At 34.3% G+C, this 12,228-nt stretch overlaps 1 protein-coding gene across 1 annotated transcript in view; it reads right to left on the bottom strand.

Annotated features, from left to right (window-relative positions):
• Positions 1 to 12,228, bottom strand: part of ANO2 (anoctamin 2) — a 214,305-nt gene that overhangs the window by 106,251 nt on the left and 95,826 nt on the right. The window contains exon 4 of the mRNA XM_031938303.1: positions 2,574 to 2,769. Within this exon, the coding sequence (XP_031794163.1) occupies positions 2,574 to 2,769 (196 nt within the window). The remainder of the gene's footprint in view (positions 1 to 2,573; positions 2,770 to 12,228) is intronic.

Here is a 12,228-nt window from a genome sequence, read left to right as displayed (position 1 = left end):
ATATAGTGCTTACTATATGCCAGGCTGCACTCAAAGTGCTTTATAAATATTATTTCATTTTTACCTAGAACAGTATTTCATAATAAACATTTAATAATGGATGTTGAATGTTCTTTATTTCTTTCATATAGGAGCAGGTGTCTATAAGAATTCCTCTAACTCCATATTTCTGTGATAAAGTTTGAGCTCCTTAAGAAAAAAGCCGTCTAGTTTCTTCAATTTACATATAGTACTTCTTATAGTTCTTAGAATACAGTAAGCACTTTTTTATTCATTTATTCAATAAATGTCAAAAAGGTTTTTTTTCAGCAGTTAATTGTTATGGCATTATGTTAAAAAATGAAATAACATGAATTAGTTTGCAGTTCAACTCTTTGTAAACTTGATGATTTGGGCAGCTAACATGGATCCATACTTGACTAGACAAAGTCGAGACATACAAGAGAAAATTTATATCCATAAAGTTCTCAGGAGGACATGGAGTTCCAGAAAAAAAATTTAAGTGTAAGCAACATAATGGCTGTTTCAAACTAGGTTTGAAGTCAGATGACTTGGTTTCTAATCCTGACTCTGCTATTTACAATAGCCAATATGTCTCTAAAGCTTAGTATTTAGCATCTTGCCTAGAATGTAGCGGGTTTAATCAATATTCATTAAATAGAATTGAATGATTACTTATACCACCTTGGGTAATTTATTTAACCTTTTCAGGACTTTTAATCTATCAGCTATAAAATTATAGAGTAAAATTATACTTGCCCATAATCACACAGCCAATGGTTGAAACCTGAAATCTGACTTCAGATCCAATGTTCTTTATGATTTAACGAATCTATAGAATATTTCAGAATTGAATTAAATATTCTTTTGAACAAGTGTAAGATGTGCACTAGACTTGGGAGTCAGGAGTCACAGGGATATATAAGACTTAAGTAAGTCATTTTATATGGGATCATAAATCTAGAGCCAGAAGACTCTAACCCTCTAATTCAACCCTTTCATTTTACAGATGAGGAAACTGAGGCTCAATGAGACTAAGTGACTTGATCCCAATTCACATAAGTAATAAGTTTGAGAATTGGGATTTAAAACCAGGATTTCTAACTCTAGCATCAGTGAGCTTTCCATTGGACTTCTATACCCTTCCATATCTTAGGATTCAGACTTCTCAATCACAAAAAATGAAAGTATTGAACTGAATGATACTGAATGTACCTGTAAGTTCTGATATAATCTACTACTAAAGCACTTAATTATCCTCCAGGTTATAGAATACTATGAAGCTCCTTTTACCATTTCAGATGGAATTTATGGATCTACTTTCTTCCTACTTATAAAATGGGGTATGAGGTACTAAAATGGGAAATCACCTACAGACTCATGGCTAGCTATGCCAGTGGTTCCTTAAAACTCCTCCTATTTCAATCCATTCTTCATTAAACAATCTCCTGAAAGCACACGTTTGACTATGTCACTCCTAGTTAATAAACTCTGCTGACTATTATTTCTAGAATCATCTATTAAATCTTCTGTTTGGTACTCAAAATCCTTTATAACCTGACTTACTTCCTCACCTTTCCAGGCTTCTAGCTTCCTTATACTCTCAAACACATTGGTTGTGAACTAGTAACACTGGCCTCCTAGTAGTTCCTCACACAAGACAATCCATCTCTTATTTCTAGTCATTTTCACTGACTGATTCCAAGCCCAGAATTCTCTCTTCCTCTACATCTTGATTTCCTTCAAGTCTCAATTAAAATTCTACCTTCTGTAGGAAACCTCTCTTTATTCCTCTTCATTTTAGTGCCCTCCTTCAGAGAATTATTTCCAATTAATTTTACATATAGGTTGTTTAAATAAAGTTATTGATATATTGTCTACCCTGTTAGACTGTGCTTCTTGAAAATGGGAACTGTCTTTTACCTTTCTTTGTATCCTCAGTTCCTGTACAGTATTTGGCAAATAATAGGTACTTAATAGATATTTAATGATTAAGTGAAATGCTACACTCAAAGAATTACATTAACAGAAGCTATTTTGATCATTATTATTATATCAAGATATTAAATGATATTGCTTTTCTTTCTATTAGCAGTGACCTAGAAAATCAAGGCAGTCTTATTTCTACATATCTTTGCCTAAAATATAAGTACAAACATTCAGTATAGTGGAAAGATTGATAGACTGGGAATTAGTAAATCTGACTTTGAAAACTGATATGGAGGCAAAGTACTAGATTTGGGGTCAGAGTAACTGGACTTAAATGTTGGATTTGTTAAGTAGTTGTGTGACAATGGCCATCATATTTTCTAGGCATTATTTTCCTAATTTCTAAAGTTACGTGATTTTCTTGATGAGCTCAAAGTTTTCTTTTAGTTCTAACATTAGGTTTTTTGGATTGTTTGATAAACAGCCATAGTTCCTAACAGTCAAGGATTTAAGAACATTCACTGACATTAGCTATCAGTACTCAAAGAAGGCCACAATACAGTAGGAATATGTTGCATACCATGTGTAATAATAAAAACAAAAACCAAAAAAAATTCATTTCTAATCATTGAGTCACATAATACCGATTTTGGTGAGCCATTTGGCTACAGCACCGTAGATCTCATCCAAGATAAGGATGACCACCAGATTGATGATGACTGCCGTTGCTGTCACTGTTGCCCGGACGTTGGAACGTGTAGCTTTGTTGAGAGATAGGGCAGCTGCGGTTGTAATTCGGTATACAATCACTCCAAAGACAATGGAGAATGTCAGTGCAATCTGTTGAGGAGACAAGCAGGGAGAGGAATCACTCAAACCCTATCTCTGCTATTTGCTAGTTTATTATAAACATGAAGTTTCATATGAAAAAAAGAGGAGGTTGAAGCAGATAACATCTCAGTCATTTCTTGTTTTAACATTCTATTATTTAATAGTCTACTAGTAGACTCTTAGTCACAGAAAAAGTGGGTTGTGCACCAATGGATAGAAAAACCACACCAATAAGATAGATCACTGGAGCATGAATAGTGAAACAAGACAATGTATAATCAATATATAATTAATTATTACAGTCTTTCAGGCCATATGTGAATTCAGAGTTGAAAGAATCAATAGGAGCTGAAGTGATCATGCACATCTTAATGGAAAAGTTAGAACTTGAACTGGTCTTTCAAAAATTAGCAGGATTTATATATTTTGTGTATATAAACAGAGGTATTTTAAGGCATTGGGATAAAAATTGTGAATAAAGGTATAAAGGTAAGAAAATAGGTTATATTCATAGGGGAGGAGGAATGGAGGTGAGTCATTAAAATTGGGGGTATATGTTAGAAAGTAGTAGTACATGTTTAAATAACTAAGATGAATCCATATAATTAGAATTGAAACTTGTGAAATAGGAAATAGGGAGCCATGGAAGATTTTTGCTGGGGAGCAAACAGGAGCTAGAAATTTGAAGGGACAGAGTTTGTCAAGGAAGAAAAAAGAAGGAATCAGAATTTGTTTCTTCAAGCTTCAAACTAAACAAAAGAACACTTTCAGATTTCTTCTCCAACCAACTATTTGAAATGAAAAGCTCAGATTTCTCCATTTGGTACAGAAATCACTTGCCGTGACGTTGACTTAAAGTTGCTATTTTCAGAAGAGAAATTTTACCAGCCACTTGACCCCTGGGTGCCCTGTACTTCCTCTCTCTGGAAATTAAGAATAATAAGGGGTTCTGCTTGCCTGTAACCCCTCCCCCCAAAGCACACTCCCTCCCATCCCAAGGAAAGGCCATTACTATGTGTCAAGCACAGGAAAATTAGAAAAAGAAAGATGCCCCTGGACAGGACTAGTTTGAATCAGGATCCAATTTCTTAGCAAGCAAAATAATTCCCCTGTGTTTGAGTTGCCCTAAATTAGATTGAATTTTCAATTTGCATCACTCAAGTAAAATTTTCTTTTTTGTGATCCAGATCCTTCCTCTAAAGTAAAGTCATACCTCTTTCCTTTAAGGGGATGATGGTGAAAAGCTAAGTAGAAGTCTGAGCAAATGAAGAAGGGAAAAGACAAATATCACTCTTATTCCATTATTGTGGACTAAGCAGGGACAAGAAGGAAAGAGATATTGTCTCTGGAGTGGAAGGTCATAGGAGATGAAGGGGATATTTTACTGGGTAGTTAGAAATCATTCTGGACAGCAGGAAGGACAGCAAAAGATTAGATGGAAAAAACATGGTTTTAGGAAGCCATTCTATATTGATGAACTACTGGGGGTGGGGGAGAAAGTAAAGATGGTAAACTGCCTTGAGGGTTAAGAAATAACTGCTATGTAAGTAGAAAAACCAGGATATGACATCACCATTCTCCAACAATGTAGACATTTTCACTTCCAATTCCTATGGGGTTGTCACTGCCAGACAGTAAAGGCCTGGAAAATGTGATGTGAGATTATTTTCCCCAAAATCACTTTTGCAGTGATGGTTCACAGTGGTGCTGATGAAACAGGGGGAGATCTGAAGCTTACAATGGAAGAGGGTGATGTGGTTCTGGGTCAGAAAACAATGGCAGAAATCTCTCTTTTGCCAAAGGGATCTGGAGAGCTTTAATAGGAGCAAGGAGGGCTTAACCCACATTCTGCTTTCCCTTTAGTTTTTATCTTTTCTGAAAGTTCACAGAAAGGACTAAGCTCTGTTCAGAAAGTCAAGACATCACATCTTATTTAGAGAAGGTCTTCTCACACTAACTCTTTGCTCACTAGATACACAATCTACACACTTCTTCTCCTGCCCTCCCCCCAAAAAGCCCAATTCATTTGCTTTGAGATCTCCTAAAGCTCTTGTTTTTTATACTTCTAATTTAGCATTTAATATATATTTCTTTGGAACCACAGAATCCTAATGCTAAAGAAGCATCAAAGAATGTTCCCTTGACTTAGAAGACCTTTATCTCAGTTCCAGCTGTGCCATTAACTAGATATATGAAGTCTTGTCAGTCATATGTTATAATTTAACATCTCTGAGACTTAATTTTTTCAAAATAAAATGTATATAATGATACTTATATTAACTTATCTATGTTAAGGGGATTTTTCTTAAGATCAAATAAGATTACACATATAATATGCAAAAGCAACATGTAATATATATATGTGTGTGTATATATATATATATATACACACACATATATATATAAAATAAGACAGTTATGTGCAGTAGATAGTGAGGAGGTCTTGAGTGGGGCTGGCAGAGAAAGAATGAAATATTGATGGAATTGCTCCATGGGGTAAGAGATTGATGGGAATCAGTTTAGCCTCATGTCTCGTTCACTCTCTGGAGATTGTCCAATCAGAAATCCAAGTTATGTCAAACACCTGAGGCTCACCCTCTTTGGAGATAGTGGGCTGCCCCATCTTGCAGTATTCAACAAAGAAATCCCAATCATGTTCCTGAGATTTAATTTCTTCTACAAATCTGCCTATAGTCCACATCATCTTTACTAGATCCCATTATCTCAGTCTATCATGGCACTCTGCCTCAGTCTTTCCCCTTCCTCCCTCATCCATACGATGATAGTATCTCTCTTCTCGACCCTCCCCACTATGCCTTATGATGTCTTTCTTCTTATAAATTACTACTCTTTTAGGATGCTATAAATCCCTTTCAGGATTTAGCCTTCAAGCTAAGGTCATCCTCAACCTCATGGGGTGTTCCCTTTCTTCTGGGTAATTGTAAGTTCCACTGTGGAACTTGTCTTTTCCAACATTAATTATTAAAACCTCTTTCCTTGTTATGTGCTCTCCCAACTCTATTTACTATTTCTGGTGTATATTACATTTCCTCATTTTGTCTGTAATCTGTTCTCCTAAATAAACCTACCTTTTACCAAAGAGCATTGCCATTGTGAATTCTTCACATGATGGAACCCCAACATTTGGTCCTCTCCTAAATTACATCATCTGGTACCTGAGCCTACAAACCATTTCAATTGCTACACCAGTCACACTGGATAGAACTCAGTAAGTCAGTAAGACTCATCTTTCGGAGTTTGAATCTGGCCTCAAGATATTTACCTACCTCTGTGACCCTAGACAAGTCACTTAAGCCTGTTTGCCTCAGTTCCTCATCTGTGAAAATAAACTGGAGAATAAAGTGGGAGTATCTCTGCCAAGAAAACCCCAAATAGGGACACAAACAGTTGGACACAATGGAAACAATCAAACAATATATAGGATATAAAGTGTTTATGTCCATTAAGTGTTAGACAAAGTGACCTATTATTTTTAAGCCATGTTAATTCAGTCCAATTTCCTTCCACTTTATATATAATGTGCTTAGTTCCTACAGTTTTTCAGTCACAAACTGGGATTTGAACCCAACTCTTTTGACCCCCAATCCTGTGTTTTAATAATAATATTAATTTAAATGTTTTTCATGATCACTTTTTGTACATACTCTGTCCTTCAAATTAGACTAGGAACATGTTGTGGGACAGAATTATGGCTTACATGCTTTTGTTTTGCCCATTTTATCTAGTATAATGCATTAAAAAGGCAAACATATAGTATATGTTTATTGACAATAATCTCTCTTCCACCATGTAGACATTCATCAACAACCACACAAATGTGTAAGTGAGAAAGAACTCTTTATAAAATAGGGAGGTATGCCTAAACAATAGTTTGCCTGATAAATATATAGGGGGCTTTTAAGAAATTATAAGTTAGATGCACATGAATAGCATGATACAATGATCAAGAAAGTTAATATTACCTTACGCTAAAGCTACATAAAGACAGGAATAGTACTCAGGGCTAAGAAGTTTATACTCCTATTGTATTTTACTCTATTCAGACCACATTTTAAATATTTTGTTAAGTTTTGGGTCCTACATTTACAAAGGCTACTAATAAACTGGTGAGAATCCAGAGAGTAGTCTCCAAGATGGCAGACCACAAGATTCTGTTATTTGCAGATTGGTTGAAAGAATGTTCAGCCCTAAGAAAAGATGACTTAGGAAAGACAAAATCACTGCTTTGTACTTGAAAGATTATCATGTGGAACATGAATTATACTTGGTATGAGAGGGCAGAACTATACACACATATATAGAAAAATGAACAAAGAATGAACACAAAGAAAAATTTCTAAGTATTAAAGTCATGCATCAGTAAATTGGGCTACTTGAGAAGTAGTTGTTTTCCCCTTCCCTCTTCCCAGGCAAAGGATGATGTTGACTTATCCAGTATGGTATAGAGTTTTTGTTCAGTTATGATCTATGTTTTCTAACATCTGAAGGCTCTCTTGACTGAGATTTTATGTTGGAGATACTAACCTAAAAGATACCACTTAATTCAGAGTTGTGATAAAACTGCTTTTAAATGTTTGTGTGCTTTATAAACATGAATTGTTATTAGCCTTCCCAGAATTTGATATTATGATCTCATTCCTATGATAGGCAAATGATGAATCAATAAAAATTCATATTTACATGGTACTTTGAGATTCTCAAAGAGCTTTCCTCAGCACATACTTGTGAAAGTATTATTGTACTTATATAGCCAGTGTCTGAAACAGCACTTCGGCCAATTCATTAACTCAACAAGTATTTATTAATTGTCTATAATGTGTCAAATACTGTACTATGTCTTAAGGATACAATGACAAACAAACAAAAAACCCTCATCCCTTAACTCAAGAAACTCACATCCTATTAGGAGAAAACAATTTAGACACAGTCAAGTTAACCCATAGTATAACAATTATTCTTGCAACCAAGAGGATCAGAAAAGATTCCATGAAGGGATAGTACTTGAGCTGAGCCTTGTTAAAGATTTTAACAAACTGAAGTGAGGCAGTAGTGCTTTTCTGACAAAGAGTGGAGTATTTGTAAAGGTTTGGAGATAGAAGATGAACACCATATACAGGAAAAAGGAGTAATATTGTTATGCTGGAACATAAAGTGAGTGAAAGAGAGTAATGCATAGTAAGTCTAGAAAGATAAGATGAAGTCAATTTGTTAGCGGTTTATAAATGTCAAAAATAGGATATATAGCTAAGAACTTTCAGTTAAGATGGTAGCAAAAAAAGTGATGGAAGAGTTTAGTTCTCTCCCAAATACTTCAACAATGAACTAAAAATGGAACAGATAAAATAATGATTAAGAAATCCAAAAATTAACAAAAATAAGCTACTTCATCCGGCCTAGGAATATACCAAAATATAGCCTGAAGCTATGAGCACTGAAAGAGGCATCCAGCCAGGAATGCCAGCTGTAGCTTAGGGGAATAAGCAAAGCTGCAAAGGGGAAAAAAAAATGACTTAGTCACAAGGATTAAAAGATTACTAGAGGAAAATGAAGCAAGAGACTTAAAAATATAATTATAAATTAAATATTAGCCCTGGAAGAAAGAATTAGGAGAACATATAGCTCAGAACAGAAAGTAGAAAACCTTACCCAAGAAATAGATTTCCTGAAAATTAGGATAGTACAAATAGAACTCAATGGCACCATAAGACAAGAAATATTAGAACAAAATCAAAGGAATGAAAAAAAGAAACTGTAAGATATCTGCTCTCAAGAACAATTGACCTGGAAAATGAAATAAGAAAAAATAACTTTTAAGAATCCTCAAATTCCCTTAAAACCATTAGCAGAAAATAAAGCCTAGAGATAATTTATTTCAATAAATCATAAATGAAAACTGTTTAGATTTACTGGAACCAGGGGATAAAGTAAAAATAGAAAGAATCCATCAAGAAACTTCTGAAAGAAATGCCAAAATAAAAACTTTCAAGGACTAGAGTCCAAATGCAAAGGTTTCAGGACAAAGAAAAAAAAATACTGTAAACAGCCAGGAAGAAAGAATTCAAAATCCAAGAATCACAGTCAGGATCATAGGCGACTTAGTGGCAACCAGCAGAAATTGGAGGGAAAGTCCAAAAATATTGATATCCCAAAAAATAAATGCTTATAACCAAGAAGTATCCCATAAAAGTGAATATGATTATACTACAAGGTGAAGATGGATCTTTAATGAAATAGAAGGCAACAATTATTTCTATAAAAATTAAAGTTCAATAGAAACATTAGAAGCCTTTTCAATAAGGACAAGGATGTTAATTGTCTATCAATATTTGATATAATTCTAGAGATGCTAGTTATACCAATAAGACAAGAAAAAAAATATAGAAATAAGGAGTGGGAGGACATAACATTACTGAATTTTTCAGATGGCATTATAGTCTATCTGAAAGAACTGTGGAAATAAAATTCAAATTAATTGAAACATTTGAAAACCAGCAAATTAATAAAATATATCTAAATCAGAACAGCTAGGTGGTGCAGTTATAGAGCACCAACCCTGAAGTCAGGAGGACCTGAGTTCAAATCTGACCTCAGACACTTAACACTTCCTAGCTATGTGACCCTGGGCAAGTCACTTAACCCAATTGCCTCAGCCCTAAAATGATGATTTATATATAGATAGATAGATACATATATATACAAAAATGTGGATGATTTATACATATATGTATGTATACATATATGTATAAATCATCCACATTTTTGTACAATTTCAAAACAACCCAGCAAGAAGAAATAGAAAAACAAATTCTTTTCAAAATAACCACAAATATCAATAATAGGAGAGGTATTAACTGCTCATGGTTAAGCCATCCCAAAATAATGAAAATGACATTAATCCTAAATTAACTTCCTTATTGATTGTCATATCAATCAAATCACTAAAAGATAACTTTATAGAGCTATAAATAATCAAATTCATCTGGAAAAACAAAATATCAAGAATCTCAAAGGAAATTACAAAAATAGTGGGAAATAAGGGGACCTAACTGATATCAGTTCTCAAACTCCTCCCACTATATTACTATGTAATAAAATTATAGAGTGCTAATTAAAAATTTAAAAAAACTAATCAGTGTGACATAATATGAACACAAAATATAAAAACAAGTGAATATGGTAGCATGTTTGAGAAACTTGAAAACCTGGAGTATAACGATTTAGTATTCAGCAAAACACTATTCAGAATGGAAAGTGATATATCAGAAATAGGTTTTAATCAGCAATATATGGTACAATAAGTTCCAAATGAATACATGACCTTGATATTAAAACTTACATCATTTGAAGAACAAATATAATGAATGGAGAAGGTTATTTAAAAGTCAAAGAGAGAGGGTATGAGGGGCTAAGCTATGGTGACATCTGGGTAAGGGAAAAGAAAAAACAGATAAGATGAGAGGTAGTATAATGGATTTAACTATCTGAATGAATTTGGATGTCAGAAGTCTTACATTTGCATCTCACACTTACTTTCTATATGATCCTAGACTAGTCAGTCAATCTAGAAATCTTGCCTTCAGAATCTTGACCATCTAGATGATCTCTTTAAACTTATATAGATCTCAATCATTTTTTTTTTTGCAAAAATAAAAGTCATTAAAGTTTTGATTTATTTGTTCAAAAAAAGAGAAAGAAATTAAATTGTAAAGATAGAAATTGTACATGATAAATTCCCAATAAAGTGGAAATAAAAAAGTTCTTTATTTCCAGACAAGTGAAAATTTAAAAGAAATTAATAGATGATTTTTTTATATTTTTGTTTTCTCCAGTTACATTTAAAACAACTTTTTTACATTTATTTTTAAAACTCTGAATTTCAGATTCTCTTCCTTATCTCCAACCCCATTATGAAAGTACATGTGAAATTATGCAAAACGTTTCCATAAAAATTATGTAGTGAAAGAAAACATAGATCTCCTCCCAAAAAATTCCTCAAGAAAAAGAGACAGGCAGAAACAGAGAGACGGAGCGTGTCCTCAATCTTGAAATCCCTTAATCTACTGTTTTCTAGTTTCTCATTTTGTTCCAAATGCCAAATTATGATGACCGCATATTTTAAAATCAGCTGGAGTCAGGAATTCAGGTTAAGGGAAAATCTTCAATCTTTATTCTTAGTAGAGGTAAAGAAGAATCGGAGGTATAAGGGAATCGGCAATAGCAATGTGTGCAGCTGAGTCAAGAAGCTAGCCAGGCCAGAAGCCACAAGACCAGAAGCCACCAGAGCAGAACCCAGCCAACTGTCTCTCCCAGCCTCTCTTCCTGCCCCTCTGCCTCCACTCACCAAAATCATCATTTCCTATACAACACATCAGGACTTGCACAGAGAGTGGGTGGGGGCCATTCTTTCTCCAAGCATATATATTAATAGAGTATGGTCCAATTACTATTTAGCCTCATGTGCTTGGGACCTCAGTGCATCAACTCAAGCCTCAGCCCATTACACCAAATAGTCAACATTTACCTTCTCTGCTCCTTGTCACATGTTGTTGAACCCCTCTGGAGGAAGAAACAGTTATGGTGGACTACACAATGTTTTTTTAAAAAGACTTTTTTTCTCCCTTCAGCAGCATTATTCTTTCTACCTTTTTTATTAGTAGTCTTGCCTCAATTTTCATTGCAGGGGGTTGAAGGGAAGGCCATCTATAATGAATTTCCTCTCTTCTCAAATTCCATGCTTCTTAGCATTATCCTCTTTTTTTTTTTTTTTTTTTTTTTTTTTTTTTTGGTTTTCAACTCTATGCTGATGATGCCAAATTTGACATATCCATTTTTTTTTTTTTTAGTTTTCAGTTCCTAGTTTTTCATCTGAAGAAGCTTGGTTTGGCGTTTAAAGTTGTTCTTGTTATGGCTATATCTTATCTTTCTATATTGATTACACATTACTCCTACACTCATCCTATTCACTTTAGCCAAGCAAATCTTTCTGCTGCCAATAAACGATATTCTGTCTTCTCCATGCTTTGAACAAACTATCCCCTATGTCTTGAATGCTCTCCTTCATCTCTGCCTCTTTGAACTCCTACCTCTTTTCAAGGCTCTGCTTAAATGCTACCTCCTTTAAGATATCTATCTTTAAGATAGTCATTCAGCTCTTAGTGACTGATCCTGAATCATTCTATTTATTTTGTATATTGCACAGTGCTGTTGCTGTCCAGGAGATCAAGATACTTGGAAGTAGTGCTTTCTGATAGACGTTTTCCAGTATTCACCATTCCTTGATTCCTGTTGAAGAGTTTGCCTTGAACCTATAACTGACTTTGGCTAGACTCTGACTAACAAATGAGCTGCTCTCCTCTTGAGAAATTATAGGAAAGAGAAGTAGAAGAGTACAGCAAAAAGTGATAGCCAAAGGCAGTGCCATGTGACCAGGGGTCCTCAAACTTTTTA

This window comes from Sarcophilus harrisii, chromosome 5 (genome assembly GCF_902635505.1).
Source record: "Sarcophilus harrisii chromosome 5, mSarHar1.11, whole genome shotgun sequence".
Taxonomy (NCBI): domain Eukaryota; kingdom Metazoa; phylum Chordata; class Mammalia; order Dasyuromorphia; family Dasyuridae; genus Sarcophilus; species Sarcophilus harrisii.
This window is presented reverse-complemented; position numbering and strand designations above follow the sequence as displayed.